Consider the following 19,149-nt stretch of genomic DNA (forward strand, 5'->3'; position numbering starts at 1 on the left):
CATCGGACAGCTTCTGCCATTGGGTGGTGACTTGCTCTTGCTTCCCCTTGGAAAAGAACTTTTATTTGTTTTACTGATATTTATTTAGGTTTCCTGTGAAAAGCTCTAGAAAATACAGTAAGTAGATGGGGCTGCTCAAGGCAGAGACTGAAGCTGCCTGCAGCATGGACTTCATACTTAGAATGCAGGCCGCAGACTGTAATTTTTATGAGGTTTGCATCAGACACGTAAGGACTTCAGACATAAAGGCGAGACAGCAGCTGTGGCCGGGGACCGCACGCGTCAGGCCCTCCATGGGTTCTTCCCCCCGTGGCTTACACACTGCTCCCGGGTATCCAGCAAGGGATAAATGAATGCATACAAGACGTTAGCTAGGAGCGTCTGGGGACCGCATGCAAGTTCGCCATTTCCATCATTATAAATAAAAGTCAAACGTGAGGTCACACTTCCCCATCTTCTGTTTGTACACCAAGTCAAACTTCTCGTTCATGGAGACAGTGAAGATGTCCTTCCACAGCCCAACTCTTCCTGCAAGACAAACCAGAGTGGGGTGCACTGTAGCCACTGGCGCCTGGGCCAGCTAAGGACCCAGGAGGACCCTGAGACCCCAGCCTAGGGGCGGGGTGGGCCATCGGGTCCCAGCTTTGGAAACCACTGCACCTGACTGGACACTAGCAGAACCCGCTCCCTTCCATACCCAAGGGAAGTGCTGGGGCCACCTCTGGCCTTGCCCCATTGGTAGAAGCCAGAAGGAGGGGTTTCCCCTTTGTTCAGGACTGACTCCCCAGCTCATGGGAGTGGGAGCTGGTCAGCACTGCGGAGCGTAGGCACCCTGCACAAACACGTCCGCTCCGGCATCACATGGGGCTGGGATCCCACAACACTAAGAGGGATTGATCAACAGCCATCAAGGTATCACTCGCCTCAGGGAATTTGGAAAAGAAAAAAAACCGACTCCAAGGCAAAAAATATCAAGCACAGGGAAAGGTCTCCAAGACCAAGACTTTGCCTACGTTCAAAAACCCTGGGGCAATTTACAATGTGCGACCGCAACAAAATGTGCACTCCAGTATCTACTCCCAGGTCAGGCACAGGTGCCAGCGCCACACCACGGCTGAGGAGGCCTGGGAGGGGAAAAGACACAAAAACAGCACCAGGTACTGGGGGCGGGGTACACGCTGACACCCCAGCACTCCTAGAGGCTGAGGGAGGACGATCACATATTTGACTCGGGCAACTTGGCAAGATCCTGTCTCAAAATAAAAGTATAAGAAGGCTCTGGATTCAACCCTAGCACCATAAACAAAAACAAAAATCACCACCGTAAGATGTGGATCTGTTTTCCTTGCTAACTACAAAACCCCAGAGGGCCAGGGCCAGGCACAATGGTGACCCAAGCTCCCCAGTGCTGGTCACCCTACTCCACTCTCTTCCTATCGGCCCCCTTTCGGGTTCTCCCCCGTGTGGGCTGTGCGTGCTGCTCAGTGGTAGGGCACTCGCTTGGCGTGCACCACCCCTGGCATTGCACCCCGAGTCCTGCCAAGAGCAAAAAAGTACATTTACAAACTCTCAAAGCTCCTCAAACTGAAGCCCCTATTTCCTCTAGCTTCCTTATGGCCGAATAGATCTGCTAATAATGTACCACGCATACAAAAAAGGAATCCACTCCATGAGCATCTCAGCTCCTAGGGCACCTATCTCCAGCACTGTCCCTCACCAGCTCGGCGCTGGTCTTCCTGTCCTGGCAGCATCCGTCAGGTTGGCGAGGGAAAGAGGAAACTCTTCTCGCCACCCTCTAAGGATGCCACAGGGACAAGGGCAGAGCATCCAGGAAAGTATTTTCATGACTGTTTTGCAGCTGAGGCAGCTGAGCTGGGGAAAGAGGCACCCACCTGCAGAGGATTTGGACTCAGACAATTTAGGCTGTGACATGAACCAAAGGCAAGCAGTGCGGGCGGCTACCCGAGCCCCTGCCCCTCTCCACTCAGGGAGCTCTTCTGAGCACAGAGGCAATGTGCTAAAAGGAAACAAAACCACAGAACTGAAATAAACAAAACCAAGGCAGACGATGGCAAAACACACAGCAGGAAGGAGCATGTGGCGGGCAGTGTGGCCAGGCACGTCCACACCACACACAACCAAGGGGGTGTTCGGGAGGAAGAGACAAATGTAGCACAGACGAAAGCAAAAAATGCGAACAGATCATAAATAATAATGAATGTGTGTGAAAATGCAGACAGGAAATAAACCACAAGGCCTTCTGCTCTGGTTCACTTCTTCCTGTGGGAGGCCCCTGTGTGACCCTCAGCTGTCCAAAACCACATCCTGGGGCACTGGGCTGCACCAGCGCCCGGCTCCACCTCCCCCGCTGGGCACTGCCCCTCCAGCCTGCCCAGACTGCGAGCTCATGGAGCAGAGGACAGGGCTGCAGCTCCGGCCCGTCCTCCAAGCTGACCCTTGAGCGCCCCACTCACACTACTGAGGGCCGGCTCACCACAGCTGCTCAGAGTCAGACTTTCCAGGAGGGGGCTCACATGTCCACGGCCACCACCTGGGACTCATCCTGGAGACTTTACTGCCCAGCTCACCACCAAGCAGCACGAGATGCCACGTGCCCCTGAGGAGTGTGAGCGGGCAGACAGGCCGCCAGCCCAGAGCCCCTTCCTTCTAACTGTGCACACCCACTGACTACCACGCCCCCCCAGGGCACCTGCCTCCCTCCCCTGGGCTGCCTGGAGTTCCTGCCCTGTCCGATCATCTGCCCTGGAGGGCCCCTTCTCATCTGCAGTCTGTGTTACCTGCACCCAGAAGAGAGTCAGACTGCGTCCTCCAGGACAGGAAGAGCGCCAGGGTCTCCACTCTTGGGAGCTGGGCTCTGTGTGTTGCTGTCTCTCCCACCTGGCCAGAGAGCTGACAGCTGGCAGACCCACGTCAGGTGTGTTGAAAGGCACAGTGCCAAAGCAACCCCCTGGGGCTCTACGGGCATCTATGCAGCCACCGCGGGCCCTGCTAGAACTGTCCTGCCAGCAAAACCCGAGGAGCCATCTCCAACAGCTACCCCTGGCGCAGCAACACTGACTGCACAGAGTGCTGGCTTATAAGTGCCAGCAGGCTTGGCTGGCAGGTGACCAGCGCGTCCCTGGTCAAGCAGAAGGTACAGGCCGGCAAAGCGCTGTGGTGAAGGCCTGAGGGTGCAGATGGGGAGAAGGAAGCAGGGGCCGGCCAGGCAGGCAGGGACGCGTACCCCGGCCCACGGGCAGGGCCTCAGCATTGCAGCACTGATCCACCAGCTGGTGGCAGTGCTCTGTCAGGCACTCCAGCTGCGCCTTGTCACAGGACACGCCCAGGAATCGGGCCAGCTGCTCCACCATGGTCACCAGGTCCTGGAAGAAAAGAGCAGAGGGCAAAGGGCAGCTAGAGGCTGGGACTGCACCTGCTGCCCCACGGAGACATAAACCCCAGAACCCCCCAGAGCCCTGGGCTCCAAGGGCAGATCTGGGCTTCAAACCTGGGGCCTGTGGGGCCCTGGGCAGCAGAGAGGAATTCTTGAGAAGGCTAAGATGAAATATCCTTCAGAAGCAAGACTTAGCTGGTGTCCTTCCCAGGCCCCTGGCAACTGAAATCTAGACTAGCCGGGGACAGCAAGGAGCCACTGGCCTCACCCACCACGGGACACGAGAGCCTTTGCCCGGCTCACTCAGCTCACCCGGCTCACCGCAGCCCGCACCTGTGGGCTCCTGCAGCTGTCTCCTCCCTCGAGGACTGGGGGTAAGCTAGCACATAAAGCCCGAGCGGTCTGTGCAAAGAGCCTGTCTGAAAAAGGCAGCATCTCCCAGACCTTAAAAGAAACATGTTCCACGAGGACGGCGGGAGGCCTGCTCCATCCTAGGTTCTCACAGGACTGACGAGGCAGCGTGGAGCCCGCACTCCCACTGCCGCCCAGGACAGCCTCACCCAGGGAGCCAGGCAGGGCCTGCCAGCACCCTGGTCCTGTGCAGGGCGTGGTGCAAGCGGCACTGTACACAGACAGTGCACTGGCCGTGAGCACAGGAACACCAAAGAGCTGCTTCCACTGACCTGCTGCCCAGCCTGGCGCAGGGAGGGTCAGCAAAGCGGGCCCACACAAGCCCCCAAAGGAGAAGCCACAGCCAACCACGGAGCCCAAGATCCTCTCAGGACAGTTTGCTGTCCATGGAATGCCATCAGAGGAGGAGGGGGGTGGCAGGAACCCTTCTGGAAGCTGCATGCAGCTCCAGCCCCGGAATGGGACAGCCCGCCAGGTCCACCTCCTGGGCCCCACTTCCCTGGCAAACTGTGCCAGGGACAGCAGTGGCCGGCTCGGCAGGACTACAGCAAGAGACCCACATGATGCAGAGCCAGAGTCAGGTAGGGCCCTGCACTGTTGGCTGCCTGGTCACTATCTCGTGGCTGTGAGAAGATCCAGATGAAGTGGACAGCCCACTGAGACCATCGGACGGCAAAGGCGGGCAAGAGGAGCCGCTGGGCACACAGCCAAGTGCCCCGGCTCAAAGTGTCACCATGGGCCCAAGGCGCCTATGCAGCCTGGAGTGACCGAGGTGCTCAAGACTGCTGTTCTGGCCTGAAACTGTGCATCACCCCTCAGCATCCATGACAGCCAGCCCAGAACAAGGAGGCACTGTGAGCCAGGACTGCTGCGGGCAGCCGAGGCCTGTCCCTGGTGAGCTCGTGCGCATGTGGAGACCCTGCAGGAGGGCACCGCAGGAAGGGACAGGGCTGCTGAGGCCAGAGCAGCAGGACTCAGTATACACTGGGTGAAGAGGGACCGAGGATGACTCAGGACGTCCCCCCTGAGCAAACAGGCAGTGTCAGCTGCCATGCACTTGGGGCAGAGGACACCCAGGGCCAAGGCGCGGAGCGTGGCTAGGACAGGCCCTGTGCAGTGCAGCCGCAGCACCGCAGGCCTGGCAAGTGAACAAGACCCAGGGCCCCAGCACAGGGGAGAAGACGGGAGGTGAGGCTGGGGCCCGAGCCCAACAGCCTTGGACTGCTCACGAAGAGAATCCAGGAGACCAAGAAAAGGAGAGAGCAGCCTCACGACAGCCAGAGAGAGGCAGTGCAGGCCAGTCACAGCCCGCCAGAAAGCCGGAAACGGCCCGGTACCATCCACACCACTAGGTGAGCAACGCAGAGGTCACCAGGGACCTCAGAGGCAGCCTGGCGAAGGGGAGACCAGGGAGTGCAGAAAGGGGGACAGCAGAGGAGTCTGCACGAGGAGGCTGTGTGCTTCTCGCGGCACCACCTGAGCCAGCCGAGCAGGCGGAGCTGTCCACAACTCTGGGCGCTGACATGAGACTGATCTGCTGCACCAGCACCACCCGGGGCACCACGCTGCCCTGCTCAGGATGGTGGCGGCAGCGCGGCGGTGTCCCCTTGTGCACAGCAAGCCCTGGGGTCCGAAGCCTGCTTAGCATCTCTGCCACCCGGCCTCAGAGCACAGCAAGGCCGTGTCCCGCATGCTCAGCTGGACCCTTCCAGCACCAGGCGGCGGTGCCACATGGCCATCAGGGCAGGCCACCTGCCTTCAGAGCCTGAGCACTGCATTTAGCAAAGGAGCAGAGAGGGACTGGGAATAGGGGTTCCAGCGTGTTCTCTGTGGGTAGAGGCTTCCCTCACGGCGGGATCACACACAGTGACCCTGCCCAGCACCGGGAGCTGCGTGGCCACCCACAGGGCCAACTCCGTCACCTACTCACCCGGTGCATATCCTCGTACTTGAGGAAGAGCACATTGGCATCTGTGCGATGCTCCCAGAACTCCTGAACGTGCTCAAACCAGGATCCGTAGCCCACTGCGGAGACAAGGAGGGGTGAGACGGCAACAAAGGGGTCAGCGGGCACCAAGGGAGTGCCCTCTGCCCTGGGGTCCCCCTCCAGCAGCAGGGAAAGAGGGGCAGCCTGATGCAGACAAAGGAAGAGCAGCTCCCAGCTAGGGAGGACAAGTGACCCAAAGTCCCTCACTGCCTATGCCTGGCCAGAGGGTAAAGCTCCGAAGACACTCTGCCCACAGTGCTGGGAGGGGGTCTCCACAGCATGCAGCAAGGGGCTCAGTAAGAAGAGAATGAGCAGGGTGAGACAGGAGGGGTGTAAGAGGCTCCAGACAGCCTGCACCAGTCGGGTGATGGGGAAGCCACTTGGGGCCCCAAGAGGAGCCAGTCGCCAACTGTACGTGGTACCAGCTATGGGCAGACCAGAGCTCTGGGTCCCTCTTGCACCTGGTACCCCCACTGCTCTGCAGGCTCCCTGCTCTCCAGCCTGTGGGAAGGCACAGTTCACCCCAGACCCTCCTGGGAAGAAGCCAGCCTGGGGGACAGGTCCCCCACGCTGCACAGACCATGGCGATCCTGGCCATGAGTGTCCCTACCACACAGGTCACAGTGCCCCATCCAGAGCATTCCTTCCCTGCACATCATGTGCCTGAATGTCCCTGGCCCTCATCCCTGGAGTCTCAGGCTACGACATGCTTCTATGGGTCTCTCGCTTGCACAATGCGTGGCCTCCACCCCCATTAGGAAGTACTGTCAGGGCTGGGGAGATAGCTCAGTAGAATAAGCACTTGCCTGGCAAGCGCAAAGTCCTGAGTTCAATCCCCAGTTCCACAAAAAAAAAGGAAGTGGTGTCAGCTCCTCTCAGGACCTCTGGTGAGAGGTCGGGCCTCAGTGGTCCCAGGTCTGGCAACAAGCCAGGGGCTGAGTGGCTGAAGTATGGCCAGTATAAGCATTGGCTCCAATCAGCCAGAAGCACTGTTCTGTGATGTGCTGAGTCCAGCAGGAAGGGGAGCCTAGTGGTAAGCTCTCAGGACGGGGGTGGTGCGGGGGGACTGGACAGGACACTAGAGCTCCAAGGACCAGACCCTCCTCTGCAAAGCAGGCCGTGTCACATGCACAGTCACCAGGAGCCTTGGGCTTTGCAGGTGACAGCCCAGCACAGGGCAGGCCTGAGAACAGCTCTGCCTGGGAAACACTTACGCTTGTCGTTCATAAACCGCCGGCAGAATTCCTGGAAAGTGCCTCGGTAGCTCATGGTCCGCAGGGAGCGGTGGAACTGATAGTAGGACACCACCAGGTCCTTGGGGTTGCGAGCCATGTAGATGACCTGTGGGTGGCAGGGGTTAGAGGTCACCTCAAGCCAGGGTCCACAGAGACAGCACCTGCTGGGTCACTGGAGTATCTGGCTGTACTCGCCTTCTAGAACTACCTTACAGCAGATGGCAGAAGGTCATGAGTGACGCTGGGGCTGAGGTCACAGGCCTTGGGAAGGCGCCATCCTTGGAATGAGCCCAGAGAACCCCCACTAACACAAGGGTAATCCTGGAACCATTACCCAAGACAGACCCCAGCACACAGAAGTTCCTGGGGTGGGAACCAGGCTGCGCACATGGTTGGAGAGAAGGGCACAGGTTACCTTGGAGTCGCCGTTGTGGAGGTCGGAGGGCAGGAAGCGGTAGGGAAGGTGGCTCTTGATGAGGCGGGGAGATGTCAATTCCTGTGGGAGTTGACAGAGGGGTGACTCTGTGGGGGATGTGACTTGTCCCACTTCTTCCCAGGGCCTCTCCAGAGGACCCAGCCCACCACCGACTTCTCCCGAGGTATGACCCGTACCCAGGCTGGAACCTGGAGGTACACATGAGGACCCCTCCTCAGCAGAGGTGCCATCTCCTGGGCACAGGAATCTGCTCAAGACTAGAGAGCTGCTAATTGGGCCCAGAGTGGCCAAAAAGGGCCACCAAGGAAGACCTGAGGGCAGCAGAGGAGCCACAGTGCAGGCCCACAGCAGCGGCTGTGAGGTGGCGACAGTCTCCAGCCCGTACCACCCCAACCCCTCCCCAGGCAGCCAGGGTGACCCTGAGAAGGATCTCTGCTTCCCTGCCTGCAGCCCCTCCACTCTCAGCCCCTCCCCCGTCACCACGGGAACAGGTCTAGCCCTCGCCAGGCCAGGCGGAGAGATGACTTCCCACCCTCTGTGGCTGCCGTGGCCCTGATACTGCTGGCCTCCAGCTGCCCGGAGACAGAGCCCTTGGCACAGCCGCGCTGCACATTCTCCAAGTGGCCCACACTGGCGCGGCTGTGTGGGCGGTGAGCGTGGGGACTGCTGCCCTGGGACGGGCGCTGCGCAGGGACCGCCCACCACGACATGGGGCAGGGGGAGGTGTTCAGAGCTGCACCGCACCCAGCCAGTCACGGGGAGAGCTGGCACCAGGGCTGCAGGGGGCACAGAGCGGAGGGAGCCCAGTCCACCGGAGGGACAGAGCACACAGGGCTTGCGGAGAGCACTGCATTATTCCTGGTACCAGGTATTTGCTTTTTGTTTGCTTTTTGTCTTTTTGTTATGTATTTGGTACAGGGTTTCATTATGTGCCCCACCCTCCCACCTAGATGGGTTACCCACACCTGACCAGAGGCCAGGGTCACAGGCCCAGGCTTGGCCCGCTCAGTGTTCTTCCAGCTATCTGGGGCTCCCTGTGCTCACCCAGTGTCCCCAAATCCCTTGAGAAGGTCTAACAGTGAGGTGTCCCAGGGCTCGCCAGGGGCTGGGCTGCTGCCCACAGTACCTTGATAATGTCCAGGCCTGGCTGTGGATACTCCAGCACTGGGAGCTGCTCGTCAATGTTCATCAGGCCGATCTCGTCGGGGTCGGCGCCCTGGCTCACCAGGTAGACCACCTCCTGCAGCAGGCTTGTGCCTGGGGGAAGGGGCCCGGCTCAGAGGGAGGGGTCTAGCCCAGAGTCGGGGACAGCAAGACCCAGAGCCAGCCACAGCCCATGCCCACAGCCATGCAAGGCCGAGGGGCCTCTTCTCGAGGGGCCCAGCTGCTACAAGAGCTGCTGCCCAGTGTCCCTTCTTAAAAGGGGCAGCATGACATGTACTGGTCCCTGCTGGACACAGGGACCATCCCTTGGGAACAACACACGTTCTAAAACCCTTCCCAGCTTTCCACTGTTCACAAACAAAGGCCCAGGAACCCACACAAGGCCCCCACCCAGGCCTCTGCCCAGCCACGCCCCAACCTTGGGCGTCTCCACCACAAGCCCAGGCTCCAGGGTCACTCACATCCCACACCCAGGTCTGCACACAGCCATGTGCCTGGTCCTCCATGCTGAGCCCTGGGCCCACACACCCCGTTGCACACTGCCAGCCCTGCACACAATCTGAGCAGCTCAGCCTCTGCCTGGGGCAGGACAAGGCAGGCCCAGCCCAGGCCACCCAAGACCACCACACTTAGCCATCCTGGCATATTGTCCATTTTGGGTCCCCTCAGGCCAGGTGGGAGTTGGTGGGGACTGAGGGAGCTGCCGAGAGCAAAGGCCACACCACACAGCCTCAGCCTGTCCCATGCCCCTCGGTATCGCACAAGCTCAGTCCTCCAGCCCTCCTTGTCACCACCTCCTCCTGTGACCTTAGGGTGAGCTGGGCACCTCCCTTCCAGGGAGGAACAAGACCTCAGTCTCTGTCTTGTTCCCCCTCCCTGCTAGCTAGGCGGCCTCACCCCGACCATCCTGCAGCCCCAACCCTGAGGAACTATACTTCTTCATAGGTATGAACCTTCCTCCCTTCCTCACAGGTACAACAGCCCAGCTGCTGCCCCACCACTGGGTGGACCGGAGCAGCCCCTCCTACCTGAGCCACTTCCCAGGAGGGGACATGTTGCCTGCTTGCCACACAGCACAGCATGTGGCTCAGACACAGAGGTCAGCTCAAACTGCCATCCACAGAAAGCCCTCCCTGCCCCAGACCTTTCAGCTGATCCATACCTTCCGCACCTGCCTGCTGGCTGGTGGCACCTGCCAATCCCCTGCCTGGAGCCTGTGCCTCTCTCATCCTTCCTGCGCCTGGTTAAATGTCCTAGCAGCAAGGGCTCCCCACCACCTCATTGTCCCTGCTGTGCCCACAGCCCAGAACAGAGCGTGCTCTGTCCTTGGCCCCACTGTCCCACAAGGACAGGGGCTCCAATGCAGCAGGCCAGCCCGCTCCCTGCATATCCTCCTGTCCTGAGCAGCACCAGGATGCAGCAATCGAGGAGACACCAATGTCCACCAGAGCATGCACGCCACTCCGTGGAAGGAAGCAGCTCTTTCGTCCTGGTCCAGGCTCAGGGCTTTCCTTACCCTGTGATCTGGCACCACGACCCACTAGAGGGCCCCTAGGCACAGCCATGCCCAGGGTCACAGAGCTGGGCATGGCCAACACACTGCTCCTCCTGATAAGTGGCAGTGCAGGCAGAGTCCTCAACATGGACCTCCCTGTGACGTCATCCTCTGTTCCTGGTGGCCCCCACCCCCTCTGGATGCACCCCACAGCCCCCATGGACCAACTGCTCAGATGAACTTCTCTATACACTAACATCTTCCCCTTCGATCCCACATTTCCTCCATTAAATATTTATGCCAGAAGATACCACCTCGAGGAGTCCAGAGGAAGAGGCCTTCAGCCTGCGAGCCCCGAGGGCTGCCCCAGGGGCCTCTCTCCAGCACCCCTCTCAAGGCCTCTGCTGCCTAAACATCCTGGCACCCCACCTTCCCCAGATGCCAAGGTAAATCAACAGAGACTGGGCAGGGAGAGCAGGGTGCAGAGGTGACAGGGCTGGGAACAGGTACTGTTCCCAGGCATAAAGCCAGCTGGTAAGACCTGACGAAATGACCAGAGTCAACTAAGCAGAGACAAAGATGACAACCACACGGTCACCTACCCGCTTCCAGGCATGCTTCTATGAACCCTGAGGCAGACCCAGGGCAGCTTCGGGACAGCCAGCATGGCTGCTGCCAAGCCTCCACCACAGGCCTGAGGGAGCTCTTCTGTCCCACCTCGCTGCCACTGTCACCCAGCTGGGGGCCCTGGACACTGCACAGGCCCACTCAGCCCTTCCACGGCTCCAGCTGGGTGCCCATGCCCAGGGCTCTTGTAGTCCCAGCCATGGAGCCCTGCAGGGGTCCATTCTCCCCACCGGCCCCAGCAGGTCTCCTTCTGTCCCCAGCCCATGGCCTCTAACACGCCTGGCCAGCCTGGACTAGATCTGGGGTTGCTGCGCCCAAGGAAGCCTTTTCTGGTACCCCAAGAAGTCTGCACTGGAGCCCTTCCTGGCCCCTGGGGCCCAGAACTTACGGTTCCATGTCACCCAGTGCCTGAGTGGGGGCTGAGGGAAGGCCGGCACTGGGTGACATAGAACCGGAGGTCAGAACAGTGGACACGAGGCAAGGGCATGGCAGCACTTTCCAGAGACGCTACTCACTCCTCTCTCCTGTGCCTGGGCTCTGGCCACCGTGTGGTCACTCGCCAAGGGAGGCACCCTCCGGAATCCTCCCCTAGCATCCTCCCCTGGACCAGGCCTCTCGGCAGGTCCGGGAAAGATGTGGCCCCAGTTTGCCCCTTCTAGCAAAAGGAGGTGACTCCCCAACTTCTCAGAGGAAGTGACAGAGGAAGGAGCACAAAGGGACCTGCTCAGGTCACGGAGGCTCTGTGAACACGCAGCCCTGAGCACTCAGGCCCCACAGGCAGTGCGGTACCCAGCGTCAGGCTGACGAGGCGGGCAGCCCTCACTGGAGCCTCACAGGGAGGGAGGGCAGGAATGCGTCCCACCACCAAGGCACCTAAGCACAGGACTCACAGCCTAGGGCTGGGGCTGGGAAGGGGGCTGCACAGGAGTGGGCCTCAGGCTCCCAAAGGGTCAAGTGGGGCAGTGACAGGCAAAAGCTGAAGTCCTAGGAGACCCACCATGGTGCCGAGAGCCTGGGACAGAAGGGCAGGGACACCCTAGAGGCACCGAAGCTGCTGAAGGCTACAGAGGACAGCGCCTGCGGCCAGCACATCTGGCCTCTGCAAATCTGACCTGCTAATGACAGGGCGGGGCTCCGCCTTGTGACATGAGCTGCGAGCTGCAATTCCACAGGCTCTGTGCCTGCGTGGACCAGGCACACAGCCCACACAAGCGCTTCTGCAGCACTGGGGACACAGCTCACCCTCCCGACCTTCCCCAGGTCTGGAGCAGCCCCTCAGTTCCAGGGAGACCTGCGTGGCAAATGCTAGCCACAGCTTGTCCACACCCATGGAGCCCCACAACTTCCGCCCAGAGTTGCGGAGACAGAAGGCACCTTGTTCTGGGGTCAGAGGCACTCAGAACCAGGCCCAGAACATGAGGTTCCCTGTGACTTTCGTTTATATTATTTACCAAAGTTACACTCCCACCAGTTTAAGAAGGCCGAGTCCTGCCCCGCACTGAACGGAAGCCCACCGCGCTCCTCCCGCCTTGTCTGCTCCCCAGGGGCCAAGCCCTGGTCCTCTCAGGCTCACACCTCCGAATGCGGAGCTGACGTCCCTGCTCACCATCTGTGCAGCTGAGCAGCTCTACAGACTCCAGCCACAGAGGAGGATGCAGCCAAGTCCTGCCCCGAACTCCTACAGCGCAAGCGACACACACACTCTCCCCTCTGCAGAGCCGCGCAGCTGCCGCACCACCTGAGTCTAAGCTGGAGTTACCTGAGTGCTTTCTGGGCTTGCCGGGGCCCACACGTCCTGCCTCGCGCGTCCTGGCGCAGACAAGCACCGCTGCTTGCCTGCTTACTCCTCTACATCACTGCTCAGACTCAACTCCATGACAGACAGACCTCTCTGCAGACAGGGCTCTCCCCCACCTGCAGGGGCTGCGTCCCAGCACCCCGGGACTTGTGAAGCTGGGGACAGTGCTGAACACAGTGATGCGTCTCTTCCCATCTCACCTGGGATGAGGGTTAACTTACAGGCACAGCAGGAGAGTACAACACAAGCGAAGCACAAGGAGTACAACGCACCGTAACATACCACGCGTTAATCCTTCACTGCACCAGCAAGGGTTTCAACATGTCGTTCCCTGGGTAACTAAAACCAAAGATAAGCAGGCCCCTTACTTCTGGGGACCATCCGTACCCCACTCCCTCCCCTCGAGGGACCTGCCCATCACCCAACACAGACACATGCCACACAGCTGTCTTCCAGGGTCAGCCCTGCCCTTGGGCCCCTCCTCACAGGCACCTCTGGTGACAGGCCCGAAGACAGGTATCTCACTGCCTGCTAGACAGGCTATGGGCGGGCACAGAACCCAGGTCAAGGTCCTGGCCTCCCCACTGCCACCTCCTGCTGTGACACTGAGGGCCTTGTCCCAGACTCACAAGGCTGCTGCTAACACACCCCTCCACAATCTGCGCTCCTGAGCCTCAGCTCCTTCCTTCTTTTTTCCCGTTGCCTTCACCCCGAGCTACATCTCCACCCTTATCTTACAATTTTTGAGACACGGTTTCCATTGCCCAGGCTGGTCTGCAACTTGTGATCCTCCTGTCTCAGTCTCCCAAGGTGCTGGGATCACCGGCGTGCACCACTGTGCAGGGCTGAGGCTCAGCTTCTAAGGACCACAGCAAAGAGCCTCGACTCTCTTGAGTACCACACCAGGCTCTTGGAAGAGGGGACTTACGCAGCTCAAATCTCCGCACTCTGCAAATCCTGGTTTCACCCATTTCTCCCTTCCATACTCTCCATCTTCTTTCTGGGAAGACGAGATCAGTCTTCTAATGTTGTTGTTACTTTTTGTTTCTATTTGCCATTCTGTTTTCTGGGCTGCTTCCTCAGCCCGACACCCACACCCTCCATGCAGCACTGGAGTTCAGCCCTCTTTGCTCTGCTCCTGGGGGTCTCAGGGCCCCCACCCACTCCTGCACTCCTGAGGGGAAAGAGAGCTGGGGGAGGGGGTCAGACTCTCTGGGACTCCTCACAGTCTGACTCCCAGTGGTCCTCTCCTCTGCACCTGTCTGTGTCTCGGTCGCTCCTGCTCCAGACCTCCTAGCTGGCTCAGCTCTGGGAGAATGTGAAGGGCTGGGGCGGCCCAGGGTGGCAGGGCAATGGCACCCACCACCTCCGTTCAAGTCCCAATCTCTGCTCTGGAGATGGCAATCCTGATCCCCAGTGCAGGCTGGAACTGGGGCACAGGAGTCCCGGGAGCTGAGAGCCCCCAACCTGCGGGGCAAAGCTTCCACAAGACTCCTACTTCCCTTACCCACACTGCACCCCCAGAACCACAGCGCTGTGTCAGGATCCCCACAGACAAGCCCTCCTTTCAATAGGAGCCACCAAAAGAGCAGCCACCCTATCTACCTGCTGCAGCACTGGAGCAAGAAGGATCCCTGCCCACAAGCATTCCCTCTGCCGGCATGCAGCCTCCTGGTCCTACAAGCAGCCAACCCCGGCCCCTGCACTCATCTCCCACCACCACCTCTCCTCCTCTCTTGGGGGCAGAGCTCCCTAACCCTCCCTGTCATTTTATTTTATTTTATTTATTTATTTTTGGCAGAACTGAGGATTGAACTCAGGCCCTTGCGCTTGCCAGGCAAGCACTTATTCTACTGAGCAGTCTCCCCGGCCCCATCCCTGTCATTTGAGTGAGGCAGGAAGAGCAAGGAGAGGCAGCAAGCACACCCACCTACCCCACGGAAGCACCACCGCCTGGGGGCTCTGCAAACCTGAAGAGCAGCCAGAGTCCCCTGCTCCTTTAGGACAGTAACAGCTGTACTTCTGAGGAGTGGCCCAATGGCAGGCTCCTGGGGACACCACCCGCCTGCCACCCGGCCCTCCCGGGGAAGTCCTCGCCCATCCTGGGGAAGAGATGGGCACAGCTGCTGCCCCATCCTTGATGCTCACAACCACACCAGCTCACGGTTCTCACAGTCCCTGCCTGCAGAGGACTAGGGAAAGCTCAGGGAGTAAAGGGCAGCTCCTGGTCACCCAGCTGGCTGCTGGGTGGGGACAGCCGCAGAGGCCCAGCTCAAGGCAAGCAACAGCCTTGATAGCCATCCCACCAGCACGCCCCCAGCAAACGCTTACCAAGCACTTCCCAGACTTCCTGGTCTGGCCTCTCCACAGCACCCCAGGGACTGTCGCTGTCTCCTCTTACTACCTAGAAGCAGGCTGGGGTGACTGCCCAGGGCCACAAAAGCTAGCACACAGGACCCAGCACACAAAACTGTACCTGACTGCAGAATGGGGAGCACTTCTCTCTCTCTCTCTCTCTCTCTCTCTCTCTCTCTCTCTCTCTCTCTCTCCCCCACACACACACACACAGGCACAGACAGGAACATGCACATATACATATGCACATCACATGCAGGAACACAGCATGCAAACATGCAGGCACACACCCAGACACACACACCACACAGATGAAAGGTAACAGCAGGATCACTGTAAAGGGGACGCCGAATGCCTTCACAGCCACGGGAGACTCACACAGCGGGCCAGTTGGTGCCTGCGAAGCCTAGCCCGTAGGACAATCACCCAGAACAAAACACAGAAGACTGAAAAGACAGGAACATGCCCAAGGGCCACGACAGGGTCCAACAGACGCATGCTAGAAACCACAGAACAGAATGGAGCAGGAACATGTTTGATGAATTCATGGATGAGAATTTTTTTTAAATAATGAAAAGCATGAAACCACAAATCCTAGCAGCTCAGAGCACCCAAGCAGATAATTAACTAGACAAAAACACTAGAAAAGTCAAAGGGCCAGAGAAAGCACCTGCCTGACCCAGGGGGTGATCTGAGGTCGAGCTTCCGACCCCCACCAGGCCCCTTCTTTCCAGGCTCACTTCTCTCCACCACCCATGCCTAACTCCAGACACCAGGAGGCCCTTCCTTCCCACTGTACTCTGCAGGAGAAGTAAGAGATCAGCAGGGCATGGGCTGTGCTCAGGACCCAACGTGGTGGCTAGCAGCCAGTACTGGGCTGGTGGTCACCCCCAGCCTGTGGCCCAGCCCCAGAACAAGCATGTTCTCTCTCTTTCTAAGCACAGGCCTCCAGGCCAGGCCCTCTCATTTGCAAGTCCTCAGAGACCCCTGCCAGGCACAGCAACAAGGAACACAAGGACATCCATACAGCCTGCAGTCCTGCACTCAGCACCCTGTGTCCCCGACTCCCCAGGGTCTCACAAGTTAGGACTCAAACCAGTCCACTGGCTCCAATCCTCATTTCCCCTGAGCAAACCGGTTCAGAGGCCAGCACCCTGCGGAGGCCCACGTGATGGACAGAGCAGGCCCAGAGTCCACCCCGGCACTCATGTGCCTCCCCACTTTCAGTGACAGGAGAATGTACTCACACCTCCAGCCTGGCTGGACGGAAGGGAAAGTGAAGCCACAGAGGTGGCCCTGTGGCCAAGGAGCACCCAGGGTTCTGAAGCTGAAGCAGATGTGATTCTAGGGTTCTGCTGCATCTGGAACCAGAGCTGCTAGCAAGCCCTTGGCCCCGACTGCCACCAAACCAACAATGCACAGCTCAACAACAAACTGGGAGCCAAACTGACCACAAGAATGAAGGATCACAGCCGGGTGTGGTGGTGCACACACGTAATCCCAGCACTTGGGAGGCTGAGGCAGGAAGATCACTATGAGTTCAAGCCCAGCCTGGGCTACAAAGTGAGCTCTAGGCCAGCCTGAATTGCTTAGTGAGACCCTGTGTCAAAAAGACAGAAAAAACAAAGAGAATGAATGATCTCAGCAGGCCCTGGATGTGCAAGCCTGTGATACCAGCACCCCGGGAGGCTGAGGCACGATCATGCATCTAAGCCCAGCCTGTACAATTTAACAACTTAGCCAGACCTTGTTTCAAAATAAAAACCAAGAGAGAGAGATAGAGTTAAATGTGAGGGCCCTGGGTTCAGGCCTGAGAAGCACAGAACATTACAGCACGGCAAATGAGAGCACATTTAGTCACATCTGCTTAAAGCTGGTGAGACTGTCTCCTGAGGACATGTCCCCTTGGGCCAGCCCATCCATGGCACAGATGAGGACAGAAAGAATGAGCCAAGAGGGAGGCTCCAAGATCACCACACACATGCCACCCCCCATGCCCCAGAGACACCCAGGCCCTGGGCCAGCGCAGCTCTGCCTGGAACAGCCACAGAAGCTCAGCAAGCCACTCAGCCCCCACAGCTACCATCTCCCCATCTGTGAAATGGGGGCCCTGCCCTGTCCCTCTCCTACTCTTTGGGAAGACAAATGACCTTGCAAGCTACATAGGGCATGCAGATGGCTGGCTGCGTAGTCAGTGACAGCATCCGTCTCGGCCTGCAGACTGTTCTAACAAGATGACCGTTGGGCTGCCTGGCCCTCAGACATGCAGGTAAGAGGAGCAGGAAGGGGAGGCTTTGCCTGAGTTCTAAGAAAGAGGCGTCTGGGGCACAGTGTGCACCGGCTCTCTAGGTCATCACTGGTTCTCCGTTAGGCAGGAGGCCATTACGTTCCCTGTTCTTATAAAAGTCTGGGAGTGCTTCTGTTCATCCTGGAAAGGTTCATCTAGAAACGAGATGGGATTGCTGGATATGCAGAAACTGCCTTAGAACTCTGCCCCAGCCCTCATCTCAGGAAGCTCCCCAGAAGCCCGCTGCCCACAGGCCCTAGTCCACAGCTCTGCCCAGTGGAGCACAAGCACCCACTCACCAGGAGCGCCCCTCCAGGGGCCCAGCTCCTCCTACTCTGGCTCCTCCCCCACAGAGGTCCTAAGGCAGGACCCCGGTCTCCATCAGCAACTCCAGAACCTTATGAGCACAGAATCAAGTTTCCACCCTTCATTTGGAGGCAAAGCCTGTCCTAAACCAACACGGGACTCCTCTAGGACTTTCTTCACCCCACTTCCAGAGCACAGTCTACACTTCAGAGCCACATCTGTCACCCACAAATCTGGGGGCCTCGTAGTGGGTACGCTCTGTACCAAGCGTTTCTCTGAAGCCAGTCTCCTTCCCACCTCTGTGGTCCCCTAGGCTGGGATGAGGAGCTTCGCACGACTGTGGAGGCCTGACTCCTACCATGGCAAGTGTCCGTGTCAGTCTCCTTCCATTCCCTCTTCCCCAAAACAAGGCCAGCAAGGGCTCAGGCTGCCGGCAGCCACACTGGACTTGGACTTCCTCCTCCAAGCCTGCCAGCCCCAGGACCTTTGTGTGACCCCAAACTTCCACTGAGGCCTCTACCCAAGCTTCCTCAGGGACATCCGGGATCTGCCCTCAGTGTCTACACTCCATACAGCGGGACAGCTACGCCAACAGTTTTTCCCAGTCTGTCCCTCAGATGTTCCACTATGGAGATCCTAAACCCAGTGACCTTCTAAACCACGCTAGAGATGTCCCGGCTCGGGCATCTCCCTCCAATTCAGGGGCGACAAGGGGCCGTCCAGGCACTTTTGGAGAACAGAAAAGCTACTTCTTTTTCCTGTGAACCTCAGAAGAGGCACCACACTGCCACTGCTTCCATCAGGGCCTCCGAAAGGCCTGCAGCCACCGCTCCAGCCAGGCTTTGCACGCCACTCACCAGCTGGGTGACCTTGGGCCAGCCACCCCCTTCTCTGAGCCTTGTTGCCCCAACTGTAAAGAGGGATCACATCTCCACCACTCGCGGTCACTGCGAACGCTGACGTCAGTTAATGCTGGGAAATGGGGATGCCGGGCTCGTGCCTGGGTTGGGGAGCGCCTTGAAAGGAGGGGCCGGGAGGGGCAGGCACAGGGGCCAGGGCTGGCCCACGCTGGAAATGAGCCCATTCTTTGGGCCCCTCTTCCCGAAGCATCACCAGGACGTTGCGCTCACCGGAGGCTGGCCCGGATTCAAAAACAGAGAGGTTCGGTGACCCGCCCAAGGTCACACAGCCGCCAGGTACGGGAGGGAAAACGGGGATGGGTGCCCGACCCAAGGCCTCAGACCTCGGTTTTACCCCGCGGGCCCGCTCCTCCCCGCCCGGCCGGGCCCGGTACGAGGCGGCGGTACCGGGCGGTGGCCTCCGCAGCGAGCGCGGCATCCCAGCGGCGGGCGCGGCTCACCGGACTTGGGGTAGGTGACAATCCACACGTCGCTCGGCCGCACGGGGAAGTTGGCGATCTCCTCCATCTTCCCGCGGCAGAAGGGCGGCAGCCGCACGCCGTGGAACTCGAAGTACTTGCTCTCGAACTCCCCCGGGGTGCTGGGGGTCTCGGCCTCGCTCTCCGCCATGCCGCCGCCCCGCGCCGCCCCGCGCCCCTCACGGCCCCCGGTGGCCGCAGCTCCTCAGGCGTGACGTCACGGCGCCGGCGCGTGGGGGCTCCGCTACGCGACGTGACGTCACGGCCGCGCCCGAC

At 59.4% G+C, this 19,149-nt stretch overlaps 1 protein-coding gene across 2 annotated transcripts; it reads right to left on the reverse strand.

The window, feature by feature from the left end:
* Positions 1-289: 289 nt before the first annotated feature.
* On the reverse strand, positions 290-19,053 carry Sult4a1 (sulfotransferase family 4A member 1). Of its 2 annotated transcripts, none has more exons than XM_004642390.2 (7): positions 18,856-19,053; positions 8,590-8,720; positions 7,443-7,523; positions 7,007-7,133; positions 5,736-5,830; positions 3,245-3,383; positions 290-528 (listed from the first exon to the last, which is right to left on the reverse strand). In XM_004642390.2, the coding sequence occupies exons 1-7, from the start codon at positions 19,022-19,024 to the stop codon at positions 416-418; spliced, it is 855 nt and encodes a 284-aa protein (XP_004642447.1). In that variant the 5' UTR covers positions 19,025-19,053; the 3' UTR covers positions 290-415. The 2 variants fall into 2 exon arrangements, with proteins under 2 accessions (XP_004642447.1, XP_023558343.1); XM_023702575.1 differs by lacking the exon at positions 290-528 and adding an exon at positions 1,959-2,017 and having other exon boundaries at positions 18,856-19,041.
* Positions 19,054-19,149: the final 96 nt, after the last annotated feature.

The sequence above is a fragment of the Octodon degus genome, unplaced genomic scaffold, assembly GCF_000260255.1.
Source record: "Octodon degus isolate 3935 unplaced genomic scaffold, OctDeg1.0 scaffold00153, whole genome shotgun sequence".
NCBI lineage: Eukaryota > Metazoa > Chordata > Mammalia > Rodentia > Octodontidae > Octodon > Octodon degus.